The sequence below is a fragment of the Mastigoproctus giganteus genome, chromosome 4 (assembly GCF_048544385.1).
Source record: "Mastigoproctus giganteus isolate SK-2022 chromosome 4, ASM4854438v1, whole genome shotgun sequence".
Taxonomy (NCBI): Eukaryota; Metazoa; Arthropoda; class Arachnida; order Uropygi; family Thelyphonidae; genus Mastigoproctus; species Mastigoproctus giganteus.
This window is the reverse complement of record NC_143578.1, coordinates 48,511,107-48,537,730: the sequence shown is the minus strand read 5'-3', so window position 1 is coordinate 48,537,730 and position 26,624 is coordinate 48,511,107. Positions and strand designations below refer to the sequence as shown.

The 26,624-nt window shown below is 36.5% G+C and overlaps 1 protein-coding gene across 5 annotated transcripts in view; it reads right to left on the bottom strand.

The window, feature by feature from the left end:
• Positions 1-26,624, bottom strand: part of LOC150086700 (atrial natriuretic peptide receptor 1-like) — a 193,772-nt gene that overhangs the window by 20,732 nt on the left and 146,416 nt on the right. For all 5 annotated transcript variants that reach the window (XM_090372702.1, XM_090372707.1, XM_090372704.1 and 2 more), the window contains 5 exons: positions 12,717-12,872; positions 9,656-9,824; positions 6,065-6,217; positions 5,585-5,708; positions 2,710-2,778 (listed from right to left, as the gene is read on the bottom strand). In XM_090372702.1, the coding sequence (XP_090228828.1) occupies positions 2,710-2,778; positions 5,585-5,708; positions 6,065-6,217; positions 9,656-9,824; positions 12,717-12,872 (671 nt within the window). The remainder of the gene's footprint in view (positions 1-2,709; positions 2,779-5,584; positions 5,709-6,064; positions 6,218-9,655; positions 9,825-12,716; positions 12,873-26,624) is intronic.

The window sequence follows — 26,624 nt, the reverse complement described above, 5'->3', positions numbered from 1 at the left end:
CCTCACATGCTTATAGTGCAACTTAAGTGCCATCAACTTTTACTGTTCATAGTTCTGTACCCATACAAAAATTGTAGTACATGGTAATATTTAAAGATGATGTACAGATTCGATACAAGTTCAATAAAAATCATAAATTATATAAAAGTTAATAAATCCAGGGAGTTGAGACTATTCTTATGCAAAGGTTAATATGCTAAAATATTTGATAATACAAGGTGTTTGGAAAATTGTACATAATCACCACATGGAACAGCACCTGATGGAAAACTACTATGAATAGAAATTACCAGCACAACTCAGTGAGACTGCATTATAGAGAAAAGCAGCTAGTAATAATTTATGTTACATTTAGTATATCCATGAGAGGGAAATTAACTTGTATGTTAATTAATATGTATATTCACACATTCTCAAATAATACATCTTTCAATAAAGTCAAATTTTTAAAAATATTTTGGTATTAGTATTAGAAGTGGCAAATGATGCAGGAAAGTAACACTTACACAGCATCAGCAAAAAAAAAGAAGAAAAAAAAGTATCCGCATCATTTATTACCAAATAAAAGAGATAAGTAATACAAAGGTCAAAAATAAAGTTCCTGTTTCTATTCTTGGTGACATGTTTTTTTGTTTTTTTAATTTCTTGTGTATATCACTAAGTTCAATTTTAGTCAGAAAGAATAGTCAGAAAGGGAAAAAAAATTCCTACATCTCGATTTGATCGCATATATCCAAAGCACGCATTAAACTAATGGTTCAACTGTTATTGTTTTGCTCATAATTACAATGTGAGTTAGTCATTTATGCAAATTCATAAATTACTGAATTTTGTATTTAAAAATTAATACTTAAAATTCTGATTAATATCATAAGCTCAATTCCTCGTTGAGACTTCTTGAATGATATATGATTTATCTTTGCAGGTTTAAAACCCAACGACAGTATCATGAAGAAACATATATTCAACAATAGTTTTGATAATGTTTAATAGACTCCACGGAAAAGTTTTAAAAAATGTGGAAAAAATTGACTACTGACCACCAAGGTCACTGGAAAGTGACTAGTGCAGGGCAATCTGAGCAGTTGCATTTCACACCACTTGATGTCAGTGGGAGAGCAATCCTAATAGGTCATGGCGCTTCCGTAGCCAGGTGGGCAGGAGCAGCAGTGCGTAACACACGCTTCTTGATTAGACCGGGGTTAGAGCCCGTGACCACCAAATACGGAGGATGCGGAAAGGTCAGGAAATGACCACCGCATATCCCCGGAGCAATATGACCTTAGTTGCTAATGCTCCTAAAAACTAAATAACAACAAAAATAACTAATAGGTCACCCCTAAGCAATGCAACTACTTTTTTTGTTTATCTTATTTATTTATTTTTGGCCAGTGCAGAAAGCCAGTGGCTTCCTTGCACTATATGGCTAATACTAGTACCAACTGCAAGACCTCTGAAAAAGCAATGTGTAAAAAAAATTACCAACTGAGTATTACCATCTTAAGGAAGATCACAAATGAAAGCTGTGATCCATCACCTTAAACTATAACTTATTTATGGTAATTATACAAATGAATTAGATATTATGAATCAGATCTGTAATGCTCAATACGTTCTACATTGATATTAATATTTGTAAAATAATAAGAGGAGTTTACTTCTATATAGTACGAAGAACACTTCCGTATGATACTCTCCAGAAATTAAAATGAAAAAAATCGAAAAACGTACATTAGAGTAAAAAATAATTAAAAATCAATTTAACACAATTAAATCAATTTAACTCAATTAAAAATCAATTTAACGCAATCAAAAAATTAAAAAGAATCTAACGAAAATATTCAAAACGATTTTCCTTCCTAGGAAGGAAAATTTCGTTAGATTCTTTTATTAAAAATTATTAAACGCAATTAAAAATATTAAAAAGATCTAACGAAAATATTCAAAACGATTTTCCTTCCTAGAAAGGAAAATTTTGTTAGATTCTTTTTAATATTTTTAATTGTGTTAAATTTATTTTTAATTGAGTTAAATTGATTTAATTGTGTTAAATTGATTTTTAATTATTTTTTACTCTAATGTAAGTTTTTCAATTTTTTCATTTTAATTTCTGGAGAGTATCATACGGAAGTGTTCTTTGTACTATATTGAGGTAAACTCCTCTTATTATTTTACAAAGTTAATTATACAAATATAAAAATTTTTAAATCTATAAAATCAGAAGCAGGTTAAATCTGTATAAAATTTTAAATTTTGTATCAGCATCTACATGTTAATTCTGTAGCTAAAACAGCATAAACCTACAGTGAAGTTAAAATATGAAAGTAGTACCTGGTTGTGGTAGATTAAATTTAGAACAGAAAAACTACAACTGTAAGATCTCCAAACTGAAATGTGTGTAAATGCCAGTGATGAGTGTAATGCTCCTTAACAGAACAAATTATATATCGGTAATAATTATAGGAGTCATAACTATTTTAAAAAATTATTTTCTAAAAAACAGTCTATGTACTGTATATAATGTTTTGAAGACACACACACGCATGTCTGTAACTGGATGTGTACAAATTAAAAAAAAAAAAACAATAAAACTTTTTTTGGAACATTTTCAGAACCCTATGGTTCTGCAGAACATAGGTTAAAAATGATGCAAAACATGAAAGGATGGACACATTGTTCTTTTAATAAATAAAATTTATAGTCACTTACCTTATACACATCAAAGTCACTTATGATTGCATCAAAACAGGTATAAAGGTCATTCAGAAAATCAACCACCTGAAAAAAAAATTATCATATAGATTGAATTTTATTTTTTTTTTAATAAGGGGTTCTTTATTTTTAATATTGGAATGTGACTTTTTAATTTATACAGGCAGAAAACCAAGTTATTTCTTGTCATATATAAAAAAAAAAAACTTGTTAATTTCTAGTTCCCAAACAGTTAACAACTCAATTATAACTTTTTTTCCTACAATTATATGCAGGTTTAAGAGCTCTTTGTTTTTTTTAACTGGCTCATCCAAAATTAAAAAGGTAGTATTACATGAAGCATAGCCTAAAATGTATGATCATAAGTTTGACCTTACCTAGCATGCATGGCGCCTCTGTAGCCAGGTGGGAAGGAGCAGTAGTGCGTAGCACACGCTTCTTGATTAGACCGGGGTTCGAGCCCGTCACCACCAAATACGGAGGATGCGGAAAGGTCAGGGAATGACCACCGCATATCCTGGAGCAATATGGCCTTAGTTGCTAATGCTCCTAAAAACCAAACAACAAACAACAACAACCTAGCATGCAATAAGGTAAGGTTTAAAGTGCATATGGATTTTTTTTAAAAAAGAATAGTAAATTATAACTATAGTATTAGCTCCTAACATTTACCAGCATGCATTCTCAAATATATTTCAATGATTTTGAATTTTCAAAAATATTTTATTACCAAATTCAAGGTATGAGTAATTGTTATTAATTGTTAAAAGGTTATTTAAAAATAAGAATTAGCAATATCTTTCTGTACAATGCTTGAATTTTAGTTTAGTTTAGTTATTAGCAACATCTTTTGCTAGAATGTATTCCTTTCTAGAATGTATCAGTCAGAGAGTTAAGTGATGGTCTACACAGATGAGCCAAAACATTATGACCAGTGAGTCGTTATGCAAATCGAAGCAACTGCAGATGAACTACAGCATGTGCGCAGGTTGGGACACAGTATAAAAAACACCCGATACTGAGCTCCTTTAATCAGTGTTACTCTTGTTCTTCAGATGGAAAAGGCAGCAGACTTAAGTGGGTTTGACAAAAGCCAAATTGTAATGGCCAGACAACTGGGTCAGAGCATATCCGAAATGGCATGGCTGGTGGGGTCTGACAGTCAGCCATGGTTAGAACCTACCGAAAGTGGTCCAAGGAGGGGAAACCCACAAACCACCGGTGAGGTGTCTGATGACCACAGCTCATCGATGCTCGAGGTGAGCGAAGGCTCTCCTGGATGGTATGTGGCAACAGAAGGGCGACTGTGGCGCAACTCACCAGTAATTGGAATGCTGGTGACAGGCATAATGTGTCACAACACACAGTACATCGAACCCTGCTGAAGATGGGGCTGTATAGCCGCAGGCCACTCTGAGCGCCCATGCTAACCACGGTTCACTGGCGACAGCACCTACAATGGGCATGCGAGCATCGAAACTGGACCTTTGAGTGGTTGGAAGAAGGTTGTCTGGTCCGATGAATCACGTTTCCTGTTGCACCATGTGGATGGCCAGGTACGTGTAAATTGTTTACCTGGGGAAGTGATGGCATCTGGATATACAGTGGGACAAAAACAAGCCAGTGGCAGCGGTGTCATGTTTTGGGTGATGTTCTGCTGGGATACCCTTGGTCCAGTCATCCATGTGCTGGGCACTCTGACGTCTACCACCAACCTAAACATCATTGCTGACCAGGTATACCCTTTCATGGCAATGGTATTCCCCTCTAGCAGTGCAATCTTTCAGCAGGATAATGCGTCATGCCACACATGAGGAAGGCTTCCAGATATTGCCCTGGCCTCCAAATTCCCCAGACATCAATCCCATCGAGCATCTGTGGTTTGTGTTGGAACAGAAACTCTGATCTCCGGCATCTCGACCACGGGCCTCACAGGAATTAAAGGTCTGCTGGTTATGTGTTGGTACCAAATACCACAAGACACGTTTAGAAATCTTGTAGCGTCCATTTCCTGCCGGGTACAAGCTGTTTTAGCTGCACATGGAGGACCAACGTCATATTAGATAGGTGGTCATAATGTTTTTGCTCATCGGTGTATATACTGGCTATTTCCTAAAATTCCTTATATCATTTATTCATCTCTCAAATTGTTTTAACTACAGTCAGCACAGAGTCGGGAATATGAAAACTCTTTTTCTGAGTTCCTCATTTGTTTTAGTTTTATTGTTTATACTGGATTTTAGTGAAATGATTATCCACCATGCAAAGGTGGATAATCACCTTCATGAGGAGGGATTTGTTTCTAGTTCTTAATTTTCAGTTCTTTATATTCTTGAATAAAACCAAGCAGAATTAGAAGTGAGCTTTGTAAAGCACAAGAAGTGTTAGGTGCATTAAGATCAGATTAATATCATTACAAAAATTGAATTTCACAGTTTAGAAAAATTAGTATAATAACAATTATGACAAATTGTTGTTGTTGTTTTGGTTTTTAGAAGCATTAGCAACTAAGGCCATATTGCTCCGGGATATACGGTGGTCATTCCCTGACCTTTCCGCATCCTCCGTATTTGGTGGTGACGGGCTCGAACCCTGGTCTAATCGCAAGAAGCGTGTGCTACGCACTGCTGCTCCTTCCCACCTGGCTACAGAGGCACCTTATTACAAATTAATACAGATATTAAAAGTATATTATGTCCTAGTGATTAATAAATATACAACACTAAAACCCTGAGATTTCTAACTAATCTCAGAGTAAAGTTATTTAAAGCTGCCAGAAAATTCAAGTAAGCTAGCAACAACACATTGCAATTATACAATGTAATGTGCGATTAAGAACCTTTTTTTCTGAATCAAATGATAAACTGCATACCTGGATTGGAGTACTGGTTGAAGACATTGCTGTGAAACCTACAATATCACTGAAATATATGGTGACACTATCATACAGTTCAGGTTCTACAGACTTTCCTCTCTTCAGCTGTTCTGCCACAGACCTAAAAATAAGAATTTCTCTGAAAACCTTAGGTGAAGACAAAAAAGATCATATGCCCATATACAGCAATGGTTTTTAACTTTTTCACAATGGTGACTCACTATATGAAATGATGCATTAGTTTCCACCATGTTAATATTTAATATCTTTTAAATTATAAAATTAGCCATTTTTTTTATTCTTGTTTATTTTAAATGGTCTTTTGACCATTGAAAATTTTCTCTAGCATTATACAGGTTGAAAAACACTGCTCTATGGTATTCAACCAATTAGCTGATATGTTTAATCATCTTAAAAATAAGTCTGCACAAATAGTTTTAACTTGGTTCTCATACAGAAGTTTTGTCTAATCCTCACCTTGGAAGGACTTCATAAAGAAGCTCTTCTGATTTCCTTTTCTCTTCCAAAAAGGCTGCAGTCCTTTGTTCCACAAGTACCTCCAGGTTGTTAGCATATCGTTCCATTCTGGACAGCAGATTGTCCATTATATTTACTTCTCCATTTCGACCTCTATAAAGACAAGGAACTGCAGACTGTAACATAAAATCTCCCAGGTTATATTACAGGAAATGTACTAATGTTTGAATCTTAGGCTATCCATAGATAAAAAGAATTTTACTAAGAGAATATGACACAACAGAGATCTCAAACATAGTAACTGAAAATAGATATCTCAAGAACAGATAAAAATATATCCCACTTATGTTAAAACCTTTCAAATAGGAATTAAAAAAAAAAAACAGCACTTCAAAAATTTGATCCAATAACTTCAAATGGCATGCAAACATTCCATTATTTCTAATGGGATGTTTTCATCCGATTCATCCAGTTATCATTCCTTAAATTCTACCTGGGAATTCAAGAGCTACTATATTTCTCATCCAGAATGTGGGTTGGGAGCTCTAACCTATAAAAAATTATCTTATAGTATACAAAGGATATTTAAACCCTTGTCATTCAGGTACCTAAATGGAACATAGGTATTCACAGAACATCAAGCAAATGACAGTTTAATTTTTTTTTATAAAATTTAATATTTAACTTTTTTTGTATTAGAAATAGTCTTTTCTTAATTATTATTTATATAATTTATTCCATTATTTGCTGCTTGAAAATTTTTGTGATTGAACTGCAAGTTTCTAAAATATGCATAAAGGTTACAATGGGCCAAATTATAGGGTATTTTATAGGTGAAGAGGTGCTGTCCTTATTCACATATCCATCCTGAAAGCTAGGTCACATAATTACATTGCTTGCAAAACAAGCAGTGTAATAATATTTTTAACTATATTTTTTGTATACTGTTAAATGCCAAATAAACAATTAATTTCTCATAATCTCAATTTTCTCACAATATCAATTAACTTCTCAGAGTAAACTAAAATGAAAGCAGAAAATACTGTATCATGATTTAGAGAAAATTGTTGGGAAATGTGGAAGGAAATGATCCCACTCCCAAATTCAGAAAAATAAAAAAAAAACTGGTGCATCTCTTACTTGTCTGGACATTTTGAGTACAGAGAGGAATTGTGCATGTGAAAAAGGGACCAGTAAGGATTCCATAATGTGATGCTCTTTATATAAGGTAATTATTGTGGAGATCATGCCATAAGAAAGAAAATTATCCCTGATTGAACAAACTATGCACATCTATTGTTTTGCAATTATATTTACATAGCAGATAAAAAATTGGTGCCTCCGTAGCCAGGTGGGCAGGAGCAGCAGTGCGTAGCACACGCTTATTGATTAAACCGGGGTTTGAGCCTGTGACCACCAAATACAGAGGATGCGGAAAGGTCAGGGAATGACCGACGCATATCTCTGGAGCAATATGGCCTTAGTTGCTAATACTCCTAAAAACCAAATAACAAACAACAAAACATAAAAAATTGCACTAATTATATTTAATAAATATAATTATGAGTGGGGGGATACAAAAGAGATTAGTATTCATCCAGAAGCAGTTGTTATAAAAAGATGTTTGATACCTTGAAATCTCTATAGGAACCACACAAATTTTGGTTTTGATCTGACAATTGATTTTTTTTTTATTTGCAGAACTGAATGAAGTGAAGTGTCTCAATGGATAAAGGTGAATACAGATCAGTGATGTGATTCCTCTCTCTGCAAGGGAAAACACCCAAAACAACCCATGAAGAAATGGTCACTGTTTATGGAGAAGACTGCCTAGGTTACAGTGTTGGTGCACACTGGTATAAACAATTCAAATGTGGAAGAACCTCAGTGCATGATTAAGAAATTCCAGGATGCCAAACAACTGCAGTAACCAAAGAGTGATGCAAAACTTGAAGCATCAATCCTGGAAGATCACCATATTAGCATCAAAGAACTAGCTGCAGAGCATCATCAACAGTTGCATATGAGTAAAGTGTCTGCTAGATGGGTTCTTAGCCTTCTAACCCTTTACCAGAGGGAAAGGGCACAACATGCACATGAAATGTTGTCGATGTGCCAGGGGAAAACTGAAATATTGCCACATCCTGCTTATGCCCATGACCTTATACCTTCAGATTTCTTCCTCTTTCCTCCCCTGAAGTCCTCTCTTTGTGGCAAACACTTTGCTGCTAACGATGAGGCAATTTCTGCTACCAAGTCATGGGTTTGAAGGACAGTCAGAGGACTTCTACAAAAGTAGTCTGCAGAAGTGCAGTGAGAGGCAACAAAAATGTATCATTGTCTGGTGACTATGTTGAAAAAGTGCAATACATTGTGTTTGCTTCAACCTTCTATCACAACTACTTCTGGGTGAATACAAATCTTTTTTGAACCCCCTTTGTATAATTATTATAATTACTATAATTATAATAATTAAAATTAAAATTATCACAATTTTATGATAGTTGAATCATAAACTTGTTATAATTTTATCATTATCATAAACTGGCCATTTGGATGTAGCTTCCCCTTTGAAGTAGCTTCCTTACTCTTCTGGAAGTATTCCTAATAGATATCTTTTGGAACTGCTAATAGTTCTTCTTCTTATTATTATTATTATTATTAGCTATTGGTGCAAGGAAGCCTGAGGCTTATGCTGCACCAGCCAAAAAAAAAATTCCCAAGTCACCCTGAGAGAAACAGAAAAATAGAAGGAAATCATCAAGAAAGAGAAGAATGATGATATCCAGCTCAGGACCCTGGGTGTGCCAAGCCCATACTCACCAGATGTGAGCTCCTTCTTAGATCACATTCTAAATAATTTCCTCAGTCATTGCAAATCTATGACCATTCAAGGGGGCTTTAATCTTGGGAAACAAAAAACCACAGAGGAATAAATTCAGGGAGTATGACGGATGACAGAACACAGTGGTGAAGTTCTTTACAACAAATTCTCAAATGGAAGGTGCCAAGTGTGCAGGGGAATTGCCATGATTCAAGCACCAATTCCCTGAAGCCCATTTTTCCAACCATTTTCTCCAAATAGCATCATGCAATTGCCATTGAAATATTTAATATTATTCCTGGTTTGCTGTTTGATCATGCAGGGCAATTTCATAACAAGCAATGAATGCCCTGTAAGTCAAAAAATAAGATTAAGCATGATCTTTGAATTTAATCAAGATTATCTTGTTGGTTTTTTTTTTTTTTTTTTGGAGCCTTCCACTGAGAGGCCTGTGCCTTTGCTTCTGGGTCATATCCATACACCAGTGATTTGTCACCAGTTATGATGGAAGAAACAGTGGGTTAGCAGCAACATGTTGACAAAGGTTCTGATGAAGCTGCTGAAGTCCACGAAGACATTATGCCTCAGTTCTTAAAATTAAGGGGGAAAAAACTCAGGAATAAATATACAGAATGTTTTCAGATATTTCCAACTTTGTATCACAAAATAGTATGACCTATTTATTTATGGCAAGAAACCTAAAAGAATTATTGTATGACACTGCAACTCATCAGAGAAGTATAAGGACAAAGATTATAATTATTTACCTATTGATGATTCTCATTTCAGTTTTTATGGCATTGAAGTCTGGTCTTTCAGTGGGATCCTCTGCCCAACATCTTTCTAACAAAGCATGAAGTTCCTTGATGCAGGAACCCTTCTGTACAATTGGTCGAAAGATAGGTTTTGTGTGAGCTTTGACCCGGAGCAGAATATCTAGATGACAGATCACCATGATTAAGCAAAATTAACATATTTGTTATAGCAATTTAATTTTTAGTAACTTTTTAACAAAGAGATTTATCATTATTAAAATATAAAAGTGCAAACTTTTAAGTGAAAGTTTATAGCATTACATGCTATGCCTAATTGTGTGTGACATCTATTGTTATTTCAATTTCATAACTGTCAGTTAGTAAGTCTTTAAATGTTTTGATGTTTCATCATCATGTTATTTTTCTTATTCTCTTGCTTAGTGATATAGGGTGAGACTGCTCTTCAGAAAAATTACATTTTACAGTATATTATATTTTACATAGATTTGGACTGATTTCAGCTGTTTGTATATCTATTTTATTATGTCACAGTACTTTTTATTTTATATTTGAATAATAATCATATTTTGCATGGCAGTTATATATATACTCGGCCTCCGTAGCTGAGTGGTCAGGAGCGGGAGTGCAGTAGCACACACTCTTTGAGTAGACCGGAGTTCAAGCCCCTGACTGCTGAATACAATCAATCTGCCAACCCGCACTGGACCAGCATGGCAGATTATGGTCCATTTCCCTCAGCATGAATTGTTGAGGAGGCTTCTATCCTGCAGTGGGTTGATAATGGCTGCAGTTTACCCTTTTTTTTTTTTTTTTATATTCTTGAAAAGTAAAGTGTTTTTATATTATCTTTCTCTAATCTTTAATGTAAGTAAAATGACAAAAGCCTCATTTGTGTATACAGCTAAGATAAAAACTAAGCATACTACAAAATGCATCAATCTCATATTGTAAAGCAATTCATCAAGGGTTGCCTCAGTATTGCACAAGCAATTCAAATAAAAGCGCTTTGGTACTGCACTTCAGGACATTGGTAAAAGCACTTTTAGCATTTCAAATAAAAGTATTCAGACTAACACTTTGTCTTAGGGAAAAATGCAGTTCATTGCTGCTTCCTAAGGAGAAGAAATTACTATTTATTTGTAATGTGTGCCCTCATCCAGATAGCCAACTGAGACACTTTCACTTCATCAGTGGGTAATTAGGCACCAACAGTGTAAAACCTAATGAGTCAGTGATGAGATATTTACATTATGAGAGATACCAAAAGGTGTAAAAACATTCAAGGCACAGATAAAGTTGTAGCAAAGGCTTTAGGCATGAAGAGACAATTTCTGAAATAACTATCTGGGTAATGGGACACATCACAAATAAATAACATATATCTGTCCTTATGAGGTACCAGACCAAGATACTCAGTGACTTGATTAGTAATGAATTTTGTAGCAAAATTAGTTTGCTCTTAGCTAACTAAAAGCTGCAAATGAAGCTTTTGTCAACTTGTGTATATCAATGTTTTATAGCTCTTGTATGTCTCAAGTCTTTCCTCTAAATTTTCATGAGTTTTGAATATTTGACACCTTTTAGTATCAATGAGTTATCATTGGTAACTCATTGATAACTCAAGTTATCTTTTAGCTCAATGAGTTATCAGGTCCTATATTAATTGCCTAAGTTACCCACTATTGAAAAAACAATCTTTGAAATGACCAGCTGTGTAATAACATGCATCATAAAGAAATACAGCATAGTTCTCCTCAGGAAGAAGAACTGATTGTGGACTAAGGCAACTCAGAACAACTTATTTTCTGGTATAACACTGATGCATTTTGTAGCACTTAGTTTTCTCTTAACTATACAGACAAGCAAGGCTATTGCCAACTCATGTGCATTAATGTTTTATAGATTTCATATGCCCAAAACCTTTGCTCTAAATTTAAGTATATTTCATTACAAATTAATATGAAATATGAATAAAACTAATTAAACCATCTGAATTCTTAGCAGGATTTAATTATGTACAGAGCATTACAGTTAACAATAAATGAGCTGAACTACAACATAATGCAATTGACAAAGTTCCTAGATGTTAAATCCTATCATTAAGTATATAATACAGTCGTAGGCCTGGATTCTGTGTTGAATCCTTAACACAGGATCCAATGTGAAACCTTGCGTTATTTGCCACTACTAATACTAATAGAAGTTACAGATCAATAATTGAATTATCACATTTTAAAATGTGAATAAGGGTTTTATTAATACAGTTTTACATTTTTTGAAATTAAAATATATTTAATATATTTTAAAAAATATAAAGTTGTGATGTGTATTAAAACCTAAACTTCTTAATCTTAATCTACTTTCCATCCAACAATTTTTAGATGAGTCAAGCTCCCTCCTTCTAAAAGAAAGAGTATTTTGGATAATTTTAGCAGCTGATAAGCCAATTTTCTATAATGCAAAATTCCCCGAAAGGGAATTTTTCACCATGTCTGCAGAAATTAATATTCACAGGTTGCCCCCAGTTCACCATGTGCAGGATTAAAAACCCAGAATAACTTGCAGGGGAAACTCAACACTCAAAACTGACTAAATACAGCCTTCAGTAAGAAAAACCTTTAGAAAGCTTCTGTGGTCTGTGATTGAAATCAAACCTCAGACCATTTCCAAATGAGTGACAGGGCATTGAAATTATTGCACTGTTGTGAACTGTTGCTCAACTTAATATTCCAATAAACCTGTCTTGTAAGACCATTCCAGACAGAGATGTAGTTATCTAAGATAATGTTGCTTTATTTTCTTTAAATATATTGTTCCTTAAGTTTTAATAACTTTAATAAGCACAGCAACCAGAGTATGCATTTATTTTAAATAAAATTGAGCTAGACCTTTCACCTCTAACCCTGGCCATTTACAAAATAGAAAAACATTACCACATCATTATGAGGATAATTGGAATACTTCAAAATCATGTTAGCTATTAAGTTCATTTTATATAGCCTCTATTTGTAGAGTATGGTAGTATAACTATTTCTTGTTCTATCTACCTTACCTGATATATCCATTGACTCACAATAAGGATAAAATGGATTTTCTCTAAGAGCAATTTCCTGCAGGATGATGCCAAAACTATAAACATCACCCTTCTGGGTACCTTGAGGAGGACAATGACTAGTTCTCAACAATTCTGGAGCCTTCCAAAGGAACTCTGAAAAAAAAAATAATAATTTTCTCAAAACAAATCCAGTTTTATAGTAAAATTCTACTATAAGATAAATAATACTATAGGATAAGAAAAATTCTGTTAGTTTGTAGGCTGTTTAAATTCCTGCAAGGAGTATCATGAAATAGACAATGTAAACACACAACTGACAAATCTGGTTAGCCTGCTGGCAAGTTCACAAAAATTCAAAGGTCTATGAGGGAGGACATTATTGCCCTTTTAAGTACAGCATTCTTGAATTTTTAATAGAGAAATAGTTATCATGGGATGGAAACCTTCAAAATTAATAAAAAGCTAATGCTATTTGGCCTAATTAAAATTATGAAAAGTATGGGGACTTCTTTAAAACAAAACTATCAAAAGACACTTTAAATATGGAAATTCTAATCCAAGCAATTTTTACACATATCATACAGATTTTGGAAATTTAATAATACTTATTGATATTAGAATTAGTATTTCCATTTAGCCATATGGTGCAAGGAAGGCTTTTGCTGCACTGGCCAGAAAAAAAAAAAAAAAAAAAGTAAAAAGTAAATAAGAAAATACAAATTAAGGGCTTCCCCTCTTTTTGTAAGCAACTACTAGTTGATATTTGAATTTATTCAACCTTTTAGCCTCAACTACCAGCAGAGGCAACTTTTTCAAGTAATTAACAACTTGTTAGCTAAAAGAAACCTTCTTACAATCTAGCATTAGTAAAGGCATATGATGCATGGAGCAATATAGCCTTAGTTGCTAATGCTCCTAAAAACCAAATAACAATAACAAGCATATGATGCAAGAAAGCAAGCTTATGCAGCATCAGCCAGAAAAAAAAAAAAACTTCCACTTCACCCCTCTGTTTGTTCGAAATACCTGTCCAGCTGAGCCTTAAATTTATTTAGGCTATCAACTTCCACAACAAGGGATGGAAGTCTGTTCCACCAACCAACTGGCTAAAGGCAAATTTCCACACATCTATCCTACATCTGTCTTTCCTCAATTTGAATTTATGCCCTCTCAGGTGATTATTCTGAGCAAGAGGCAGAATACCATCAGCATTGAGCATGCTCAAACCATTCAAGACTTTATACACCTCTATCAGATCACCTCGCCGGTGCATAGTCTCCAGACACTGTAATTTGCAAAACTTAAGCCTTTCTTTGTAAGAGCAATCCTTTGTTCCATTCACTAATCTTGTTGCCCTTCTCTGTACTCCTTCCAGCAGCTCTACATCCTTCTTGAAATGAGGCCTCCAGACCTGTATACAGTACTCAAGGTGTGGCCTGACCATTGCCTTATACAAGGGAATAATCACCTCCTTATCCCTGCTAGAAAAATTCCTGTATATCATTGATAAGACACCATGAGCTACTCTTGCAGCCCATCTGCACTGCTCAGAGAACTTCATATCTGCCTGCACTATTACCCTCAGGTCCTTTTCATTCTCTACCACTGTCAGTGTAGTACCACAGAGTTGATACGTTGCTCTGGGGTTGCTGTTTCCCATATGTAGTACTTTACGTTTCTCAATGTTAAACTTCATTTGCCACCTCTCACAGCCTATCTGCTCAACCTTTCCAGATCCTGTTTCAGCAGCATAGTGTCAGTAGTGTCCTTAACAACCCTGCCAACCTCTGTATCGTCTGCAAACTTGGACATTAAGCTTGATATACCATCATCAATATCATTTATAAATACAGAAAACAATAATGGACCCAACACTGAACCCTGAGGGACTCCACTAATAACATTAGTCTACGATGAGCAGTGCCATTGATTACCACTCTCTGTCTTCTCCCCCTCAACCATCCCTTTATCCATAGCAGCAATTTGCCTCCAATGCCACACTGCTCCAATTTGTGCAGCAGTCTTCCATGTGCAACAGTATCAAACGCCTTTCTAAGATCCAAGTATATAATATCAAAGTTATTCCCTGCATCCAGTTCTTTTGTGACTGCATCATAGTATCCAATCAAATTGGTCAGGCAAGACTTCCACTTAACAAAACCATGCTGTGTCTGAGCTATAACTGAAGTCTTGTCTAGGTGATCCTGCAGTGTTTCTTTAACCAGTGCCTCCATTAATTTTCCTGGAAGAGAAGTTAAACTCACAGGTCTATAATTACTTGTGTCAGCCTTTGATCCTCCTTTGTGAATTGGGGTCACATTTGCACATTTCCAGTCTATGGGTACCTCCCCCGAGTCCAAAAAAAGCTCTCATAATTATGGCTAAGGGTTTGCTTACTTCCTCTGCTGCCTCCTTTAATATAACTGGATAGATCCCATCCACCCCAGGTGCCTTTCTTGTGTTTATCTTCAACAATTTCTCCTCCACTTTATTCTCAGCTATTACAAGATTATCTAGGCTTACTGCCAGAGTTGAATACACCTCTGGCATTCCCCTCGCTGAATAACTCCACATGTGTGAATGTCGATGCAAAATATTCATTTAGTTTGTTAGCTACCTGAGCAGGATCATCAACAGTTGAACCATTGATATCAAGTGGACCAATCTGATTCATCCCCTTCCTTCTACTTTACATAAGTAAAGAACTCTTTTCTGTTTTTCTTTGCATCGTTTGCCAAAGATTTCTCGTAATCTGCCTTCACCTGCCTAACCTCCTTTGTAACTTATATCTATCATAGGCTTCTGTCTCACGTGTTAATTTATAAGTATCCCATGCATTTTTCTTCTCTGCCATATGTCTCATTAGTTCATCTGACATCCATTTAGGCCTAAACCTTGAACAATATTTCTTAGTTGGTATGTAAAGCCTAGTAGCTTCCAAGATAAGTTCTTTGAATGCTTCCCATTTTGAATTTGCTGTTGGTAACATCATCATTGGTCCACTGTATAGAATTTAAATACTGTCTCAAACCATCGTAGTCGCCTTTACGAAAACAATACCCTTCCCTTTACCCCCTATGGTAGTTACCTCTTTGAGTAAATCCCACTTCAGCATACTGTGATCACTGCCACTTAGTGGTTCCTCTATCTGCAGATTCTTAATGAATGAAGAATCACTACTGATAATCAAATAAAGAGTATTACTCCCTCTAGTTGCCTCCCGAACATGCTGATGTAGAAAACCATCCAATAAATCCACAAAAGCCTTGCTAGTGTGTGTGTGTGACCAACCCACAAATTCCAGTCAATATCTGGGAAATTAAAATCCCCCATTATAAGACCCTCTGATTTACTGGCCCACTCTATTTCCCTGTACAGTTTCTTATTATACTCATCGGAGTCATTAGGCCTATAGCATACCCCTACTCTCAATTTTGATCTCCCAATGCTTATGTCACACCAAACTGACTCGACACTGCACTGTCCAGCGATGTCGACTGGCTTCACTTCCTTGGATTTTATGTGTTTCTTAACTAATAGCATAACCCCTCCTCCCTTCCTATCCTGTCTATCCTTTCTATAGACATTCTACCCCCCAAATTCCAGTTCTGCATTCCTTATATCTGTGTGACACCACGTCTCTGATATCCCAACAATATCCGCCTTAGATGCTATGAGCAATACCTCAAATTCATCAAATTTATTTACCAAACTCCTAGCATTGGTGTACATGCGAGTATACATGCACCTGTTCTTTTTCTTAGCTACCCTAACATAACCCATGTGTTTACTTGTACCGCAATGACTCCCAGCAGTCTCTGAAATATCCTGCATCTTGTTTTCCAGGCTTCTGCTCATTCCAATAGAAGCAGTGCAAGAATTACTTTCACCTCTGCCAGTGGCAACTGTTAATCTATTAGTTCTTGTATCCCCCCAAGCTAGCAGTTTTCCGACCCACCTAATACTGACTCGATAGCATCAGCAAATATTCTTGCACCCTTTCTATTTAAGTGTATCCCATCCCTGTAGAAGCAGTCCCTTCTGTGAACAAGCACAGACCAGGCTGAGAAAAATTCTACCCCTTGGGCCTTGCACAATCTTTCCAGGGCCAAATTGATCGACAAGGCTCTCATCATATACTCCCTCCTATCATGTCTGGGCAGAATTGCAGACACTTTCAAATTTATTCCTAATTCACGGCTTTTTTTCAACAGTGACCTGTACTTGTTAAGTAATTCTACCGGTCTCCTACTCTTAATATCATTAGTGCCAACATGTACAACTATATCACCTTTTGTGCCCTTAAAAGATGATATCTGCTCTACAACATCATCAACCTTTGCCCCTGGCAGACATACCCTGGTCCTGTTCCACCTATCCTTTTTACAAAGCATGTTCCCCGTTTCCCTGACAATAGAGTCACTAACAACTACTAGTTCCTGTGAGACCAGTGCATTCTGCTTTGGGGGTTGCCGCTGTGTTGCATCAAGTGCAAGCTCTGGCGTTGATGTGTGCAGCTGAGAGCTTGATGGGCCTCTCACTTTAGATCCTTCGAGGGCATCCACCCCGTCCTTTAAGCTCTCATGTAGGCCTATAGCAACGCTGAGTTGTTGCCTGATTTCGTTACACTCCTTGCATTAGTAAATTAATAAGAGGAGTTTACCTCAATATAGTACGTGGAACACTTCCGTATGATACCCTCCAGAAATTAAAACGGAAAAAACTAAAAAATCGACAACTTACCGGTACATTAAAGTAAAATATAAATAATTAAAGTAAAATATAAATAATTAAATAATCAATTTAACACAATTCAAAATCAATTCAAAACAATTAAAATTCAAATTAACGCAATAAAAGAATCTAACGAAAATATGCAAAACGATTTTCCTTCCTGAAGCTGACAATGCTTTTCGACCGACTGTCGTGATCACAGGAATGAAAATTACCGAATCAGGCTAAACCTGCAACTTAAATAGTGATTGTGTCTTTGCGCATGCGCGTAAAGGTCCACGCATCGGAGATCAAATATGGCCGCCGAACATTAACAGAATTCTCGTGTAATTTAATTTCAACGGTTTCTGCAATTAATAGTCGCGTATAATTACGTTGAACGTTAAGTATTTTGGCCTCGTTAAATAAAAAAGTATGTTTTTCGTTAATGGCATGAAAGGCTAATTCTGACGCTGCTGAACGAGAAGCACGAACTGAGGCTTCGTGTTGATTTACACGAATATTAAGAGAAAATCGCATCGAACCCTGATAAGACGAGTCGCAATCACCGCAAGAAATGTTGTATACTAGATCATTAATTTGTGTTGCGAACGCGGAAAGAACCGAGCGATTGTTCAGTATAGTGTGTAACTTCCGTATAGGCCTAGCTATAATTTTAAATTCGGTATCTTTAAAGAATCTGTTAAGCTGTTTGTGCCACTGTTCAACATATGGGACAGAAATAAAGTATTTTTTGATATTACTATTGTTGATTGGTGCAGCATTTTGTATCCTATCCTTAGCTTGTACCCTAATTCGATTTATTGTGTTAATGGAATAACCCCTGTTCAAGAATCTGCTAGTTAATATTTGTATTTCTGAGTCCAAAGCAGAATCTGTCGTTGAATATTTATAGGCATTTAGAAATTGATTAAAGATAATCGATCTTTTGTAGGTGAACGGGTGGTAGCTATTATAATGTAGAAGCATACCGGTGTTTGTGGGTTTTCGATAGATGCTAAATTGTATTTTGTTCGAGTCCCGGGTAAGCGTGAAATTTAGAAAGTTTAATGACTTAGTATCCGTATCTTCCCTTTCCAATGTAAATTTGAGTCTAGAATGAATATTACTAAACGAATGTAAAATGTCTTGGATAGTACTACTATCGGTAATAACTAGAACATCGTCTAAATACCTCCCATAGTATGTGATACGGGGACGAAAAGGTGTCAAATGTATCTGCTCAATCGTTGAGAGATAGATCTCTGACATTAAGCCACTCAGGCTCAAACCCATTGGTAATCCAAAAATTTGTTTGTACACCTTGTCTCGAAAGGTGATGTAGTTAGCCTCAACTAATAGTTTAATTAAGTGAAAAATTTCCTTAATAGGCAGCTTCGTATAATTAATCGGTGTCGAGTTTTTATTTAACATATCCCAAATAATATCTAATGTGTATTCAACGTTTACATTCGTATATAATGAGGTAACATCTAATGAGAATAAATTGTCATTGTCGCCGAGTCTACAGTCTTTAAGATTATTAAATAATGTATCGTAATTCTTAATCCCAAATTGTATAACCTGTCTAAAAGGTTTTATAATGTTATATACATGTGTGGCTAAGGCTGAAAATGCCGAGTTCCTGTAGGAAACAATAGGTCGAATCGGAAATCCAGGAATATTGTATGTTCTGGACTTCAATTCCTTCAACTGAACCATAGTAATGTAGTCGTTTTTTCGATATGTGGTTAACGTTTTATTGTATTGATTTACCAAATTAGTAAACAGTGTCGGGTCCACTTCACAATAAGTGGAGGTATCAGATACAACTGAATCTAACTTATTAATATAATCATGTTTATCTAGTATTACCACTGTATCTCCTTTATCTGCCCTCTGTATAATAATGTCCTTATTTTCTCGAAGTTCTCGTAAAGCTGAACTGTCATGTGTATTCAATTTAGGAAGTCGCGTTTCTTTTATGTTATTCACTACTTGGTTAACTTGTTGAATAAATACATCTTTTTGTGGAACACTACGAAGTCCAAATTCAATATCAATTACGCATTGTTTTTTTGGCAGCTTTCGAGGTGGTAAATTATAATTTAATCCTTTGGATAAAAGTGAAATCTGGTCCTGCGATAGTGTACACGAGGAAAGATTTGTAACCTTAAAAGTGAAATCTGGTCCTGCGATAGTGTACACGAGGAAAGATTTGTAACCTAAAAGTGAAATCTGGTCCTGCGATAGTGTACACGAGGAAAGATTTGTAACCTAAAAGTGAAATCTGGTCCTGCGATAGTGTACACGAGGAAAGATTTGTAACCTAAAAGTGAAATCTGGTCCTGCGATAGTGTACACAAGGAAAGATTTGTAACCTTAAAAGTGAAATCTGGTCCTGCGATAGTGTACACGAGGAAAGATTTGTAACCTTAAAAGTGAAATCTGGTCCTGCGATAGTGTACACATTCTTATTAATTTACTAATATTATTATCAACGTAGAACATATTGAGTATTACAGCTCTGATTCATACTATCTAACTCCTTGCATTGCGCACACACAAAGACATCCCCCATGGCAATATCATGTCCTGTACCCGATTGCTCCACAAACATCATGCAAGCAGTGCATTTTAAAAGGCTGTGATTCAGAGGGCAACTGCCCCCCTCAGTTCTCCTCTGAGCCAGCACTCCCATTAGCTTGAGCCTTTTGCTTTGCTGCTCTGGTCTGAACCATGATTTCGATTTAATTTCAATAAAATTTCAATTTCAGTACAAAATTATAACCCTAAACTTGTATCCCAACACAGTTGTAACGCTATATATATTTTTCAGTATCAATTATCTACAAGTTCCGCTTATATAACTTCCGTATCAAGTTATGTATTAATTAATTATGTTACGTCTGTAATCTAAGTCGTTATATGTATTTAGTTAAAAGTACAATTTAATTGACAACGAAGTTTAACAAAATTAATAGATTTTGCTGATTAATTGACAATAATATATTATATACTATACTATATATACTATACTAATGCTATCTAGTTCGGGATATAACGTATCGTATAACAATGGCGCAAGTTACAAACGGTAAATCTACGGACACTTAAGTATTAATTAACTTCCAAATCTCGCTGTCTCAATTCAGAATAAACTAACGATCCTGACTAGGTCTATAAGCTACTTACAGAAAATAATCTAGTCTAAACCTCTTCCCTTGTAATTTAAATTTATAGTTGCTAGTTCTGAAATTCCTTATAACAGTGAAAATTCTGCCTCATTTATTTTACTAACCCCTCTCAGAGCCTTATAAATCTCAATTAGGTCCCCTCTAAGGTGCCTGGTTGGCAAGCTCTGTAACCCACATAAAGTCTTTCCTCTTACAACATTTTACCTATTTTGCTATGTAAGTTGGCCATCTTTGGTTTCTTTCAAGAAGCTCAATGTCTTTTTTCAGATAAGCTCTTCATATTTCAACACAGTACTCAAAATGTGGTTTTACACTTGCCTTATACAGTGGGATTAAGACCTCTCTATCTCTACAGGACATTGTTCAATAAATCAATAGGACCATGGACTTTCCTTGCAACCTTCTTACACTGCTCAAAAGCCTTCACATCTGCTCATATCTTAACTTCCAGATTCCTTTTTTCCTCAACTGTTTTAAATTCAACCTAACCAAGTGTATAAGTTATTTTGGAGTTGCTATTACCATGTGAAAAACCTTGCAGTTTTTTGACCATTCTTGAAGCCTGTTCAAGTCATCCTGAAGAAGTGCTGCTTGGCACTAATCACTAATAACTCTCCAAATTGTCAGAAAATTTTGACATCACACCCTCTATCCAATCATCGATCTTGGTTATGAAATCAGGAACAACAGTGGTCCAAGAACCAGTTCTTCGGGGACCCCCCACATCATGGGTAACATTATGTTACCCATGACGTTACCCAGCATGGGTTTGTTAAGGTGAAGTCTTGTCTGATTGTATACTGTGATGTGGTCACAAAGGAACTAGATGCAAAAAATAATTTTAATATCATATACTTGGATTTCAGGAAAGCTTTTGATACTGTTGCACATGGAAGACTGCTGTACAAATTGGAGCAGTATGGCATTAGGGGAAAGCTGATACAATGGATGAAAGAGTGGGAGACAACAGAAATTGGTAATTAATGGACACTGCTCTTCATGGTCTAATGTTATTAGTGGAGTCCCTTAGGGTTCGGTGTTGGGCCCATTGCTGTTTTGTATATTTATCAATGATAAGCTTAATGTCTAATGTTTGCAGATGATATAAAGGTTGGCAGGTTGTTAATGACAGTAATGGTAATGTGCTACTGCAACAGGATCTAGAAAAGCTGGGCGGATGGGATGAGAAGTGTCAACTTCAGTTGCCACTTCTCATCCCATCTGCCCAGCTTTTCTACATTGACAAATGCAAAGTACTGCATATGGTAGCAATAACCCCAGAGAAATGTACCAACTGGGTAGTGTTACACTCAGGATAGTGGAGAATGAAAGAGACCTGGGGGGTAATTGTGCAGTCATATATGAAGTTTTCTGAGCAGTGCAGACAGGCACCAGAGTAGGTCTTGGGGTCCTGTCAATGATATACAGGAATTTTGCAAGCATGGATAAGGAGGTGTTATCCCCTTGTATAAAGCAATGGTCAGGCCACACCTTGAATACTGTGTACAGATCTGGAAGCCTAATTTTAGGAAGAATGTAGAACTGCTAGAGTGAGCACAGAGAGAGGCAACAAGATTGGTGAAGGGAACGCGGGAATCCTCTTACCAAAAAAAGCTTAAGTTCTGCAAATTGCCGCATCTGGAGACTAGGTACCTGCAAGCTGATATGATTGAGGTGAATAAGGGCTTGAATGTTTTGAGCAGGCTCAATGCTGATGGAATTCTTTCTCTTGCTCAGGTTACAAAGCTAAGGGAGACATAAATTCAAATTGAGGAAAGACAGTTGTAGAATAGATGCACGGAAATTTGCCTTTAGCCAGCAGGCAGTTGATTGCTGTAACAAACTTCCATCTGTCGTGGAAGTTGATAGCTTAAATAAATTAAAGGAAAAACTGAACAAACTTTTAGAGCAAGTGGATGTGTGAAATGGGATTATTTTTATTTTTTTGGCTGATGCTGTATAAGCTTGCTTTCTTGCATCATATGCCTCTGCTAATGTTATCCCGATCTGAAGAATATCCATTAATCACAATACTCCACTTTGTGCCCTGCAGTCACCCTGCAATCTATCTTAGAACCTTTTCAGTAATCCCAAAATCTTTCAGCAATCCCAAAATCATGAGGGACTGCGTAAAATTCCTTGCTAAAATCTAAATAAACTATGTTGAAATTGTTCCCTACATCCAGCTCATGAATAACTGTGTCAAAATTGCTTACAGGGTTAGTTAAAGATGATTTTCCCTTGATAAAACCATCCATATTTTGTGGCCTTCAGAATGCCATTTCTATCTAAATGTCCCTGAATTACACTCACTGCCTCCAAGATTTTCCCTACCACTGAAGTCAGACTAACTGGTCTGTAGTTACCAACTTCACTCGTAGAACACCGTTTATGCACTTGCGATATTCTGACACTTCTCCAATCCAAAGGATCTCTCCCAAGTCCAATTATGCACTCATAACTTCAATGGGTATGAGGCCACATCCCTAAAAATTACTAGGTATATACTCAAAATTACGAGGTAAAAGTTTTTCTAATAAACAGTCATATGTAATTTCAAAATTACTACTTTCAGGCATCTCAGCCTCGCTCACACAGCCTCTCTGCACCCTTCTGTATATATCCATTCATGAGGGTCTTTCATTCATAAGACTGTTGCAAAGAACCTAATCTGATTGGTTTTCTTCTTTGTATTCATATACATGAAAAACTCATTGTGTCCATTCTTTGCTCTGCTCTCTTAGCCAGTGCTTTCTCATACTCAGCCTTGCCCTTCCTAACCTTATCTGTGGCCCTAACCTCTTACACATCAACTTATACCTGTTGTAGGCTTCAGTACTTTTTACTGCTCTGTAACTTACACATGCTATCTTTTATGGTCTATTAGATTAGCCAGCTCCGTATTCATCCATCTCAGCATCCTCTTTGTGCTATATTTTCTTAATGGTATGCATGCATTCATAGTAGTTTCTGTAATTATTGCTTTAAAGGTATTCCATATTCTAATGTATTCACCCTCCCTCTGCAAGCCACCCAATTAATCGATGCCATGTAGCACCTTAAATTGTTAGAGTACCCTTATTTGAAATTAAAACACATGCCTTTACCTTTAACTACTGCAATATCATTCTTCTTCTTCCAATTAACGACTCTGTGATCACTATCTGCCAATGGTTACTGTACTATAAGCCCTATGATGTCATCTGATCCAGCAATAATGATGAGGTCTAGAACATTCAGCGAAGGTAAAGAAAGCCCACATGAGAAGCATGCAAAAGTTCGAAAAATTTACAGGTAAAAGTATTTTGCCATAACGGTATTTGTATTGTTGCTCACTCAGTAAACATACAGTGGGTGTTATTGGTCAGGAATATAAATTGAATCCCATGGGGAATTGAAACCCTCCCAAAGTGGAGGGGGTAGCCTGACCTTTTTTCTTTAAAATCACTGGTGGACTAGTGGATAAACTGTTTATTAAGAAAAAAAAAAGGCAAAGGAAGCCCACACAAGAAGCACAGCAAACTTCGAAAAAGTTTACAGGTGAAACTACGTTACAAACATTTTTTACAATGCCAGAACTTCCAATGTGACTCTGTTCGTGATTCAATTCGTTAATTCAATTAGTGATTCTAAAGAAAAAATATCAAGTTACCCTCCCTCCACTTCGGGAGGGTTTCAAGCTCCCGTGGGATTCAACTTCTACTCCAGACCAATAACACCCACTGTCTGTTTACCAAGCAAGCAACAATACAAATGCTGTTATGGCAAAGTACTTTTACAGGAAAATTTCATCGAACTTTTGCATGCTTCTCGTGTGGGCTTTCTTTACCTTAGCCGAACATTCTTATTCCTAGTAATTTCTCGAACATGCTGGTACAAAAAGCCCATACTCACATCTGGTGAGCATGGGCTTGGCGGCACACCCAGGGTCCTGAGCTGGATATTATAACTCTTCTCTTTCTTGGTGATTCCTTTCTACTTCAGTCAAATCTCTCTCTCTCTCTCTCTCTCTCTCGCAGGGTAACTCAGGAATTTTTTTTGGCTGGTGCAGCATAAGCCTCAGGCTTCCTTGCACCATATGGCCATAATAATCATCTAGTTTATTTAAAAAAATTGGTTCCCAAGAATAGTTTCCCCTCCCACTTAGTTCAATCAATTAGGGGCAGACTGAAGTCACCAAAAATAAAACATTCACACTTGCTTGTCTCTGTAAGTTACTCCCACTGTCATTATACCTTTGCTTCCAACTAACTCACATCACACAGATTCTACTATGCTGGCAGGCATAACTTCTGTCTCAGTACCATAATGGCAGTTACCTCTTTGAGTAAATCCCACTTCAGCACACTGTGATCACTGCCACCTACAGATTACCTGCAGATTCTTAATGCATGAAGAATCACTACTGATAATCAAATCAAGAGTATTACTCCCTCTAGTTGCCTCCCGAACATGCTGATGTAGAAAACAATCATCCAATAAATCCACAAAAGCCTTGCTAGTGTGTGAGTGACCAGCCCCCAAATTCCAATCTATCTGGGAAATTAAAATCCCCCATTATAAGACTCTCTGACCTGATTGGTCCACTTGATATCGATGGGTCAACTGTTGATGATCCTGCTCAGGTAGCTAACAAACTGAATGAATATTTTGCATCGACATTCACACATGAGGAGTTATTCAGCGAGGGGAATGCCAGAGGTGTATTCAACTCTGGCAGTAAGCTAGAGAATCTTGTAATAACTGAGAGTAAAGTGGAGGAGAAATTGTTGAAGACAAATACAAGAAAGGCACCTGGGGTGGATGTGATCTATCCAGTTAAATTAAAGGAGGCAGCAAAGGAAGTAAGCAAACCCTTAGCCATAATTATGAGAGCTTCCTTGGACTCAGGGGAAGTACCCATGGACTGGAGATGTGCAAATGTGACCCCAATTCACAAAGGAGGATCAAAGGGTGACAAGTAATTATAGACCTGTTAGTTTAACTTCTCTTCCTGGAAAATTAATGGAGGCACTGGTTAAAGAAGCACTGCAGGATCATCTAGACAATACTTCAGTTATCGCTCAGACACAGCATGATTTTGTTAAGGGGAAGTCTTGCCTGACCAATTTGATTAGAAATTTGATCTTAGAAAGGCTTTTGATACTGTTGCACATGGAAGACTGCTGCACAAATTGGAGCAGTGTGGCATTGGAGGCAAATTGCTGCTATGGATAAAAGGGTGGTTGAGGGGGAGAAGACAGAGAGTGGTAATCAATGGACACTGCTCATCGTGGACTAATGTTATTAGTGGAGTCCCTCAGGGTTCAGTATTGGGTCCACTATTGTTTTCTGTATTTATAAATGATATTGATGATGGTATATCAAGCTTAATGTCCAAGTTTGCAGACGATACGAAGGTTGGCATGGTTGTCAAGGACACTACTGACACTATGCTACTGCAACAGGATCTGGAAAAGTTGAGCAGATGGGCTGAGAGGTGGCAAATGAAGTTTAACATTGACAAATGTAAAGTACTACATACGGGAAACAGCAACCCCAGAGCAACGTATCAACTCTGTGGTACTGCACTGACAGTGGTAGAGAATGAAAGGGACCTGTGGGTGGTTGTGCCGGCAGATATGAAGTTTTCTGAGCAGTGCAGACGGGCTGCAAGAGTAGCTCATGGTGTATTGTCGATGATATATAGGAATTTTTATAGCAGGGATAAGGAGGTGATTATTCCCTTGTATAAGGCAATGGTCAGGCCACACCTAGAGTACTGTATACAGGTCTGGAGACCTCATTTCAAGAAGGATGTAGAGATGCTGGAACGAGTACAGAGAAGGGCAACAAGATTAGTGAATAGAACAAAGGGGTGCTCTTACGAAGAAAGGCTTAAGTTTTGCAAATTACAGTGTCTGGAGACTAGGCACCAGCGAGATAGAGGTGTATAAAGCCTTGAATGGTTTGAGCATGCTCAATGCTGATGGGATTCTTCCTCTTGCTCAGAATA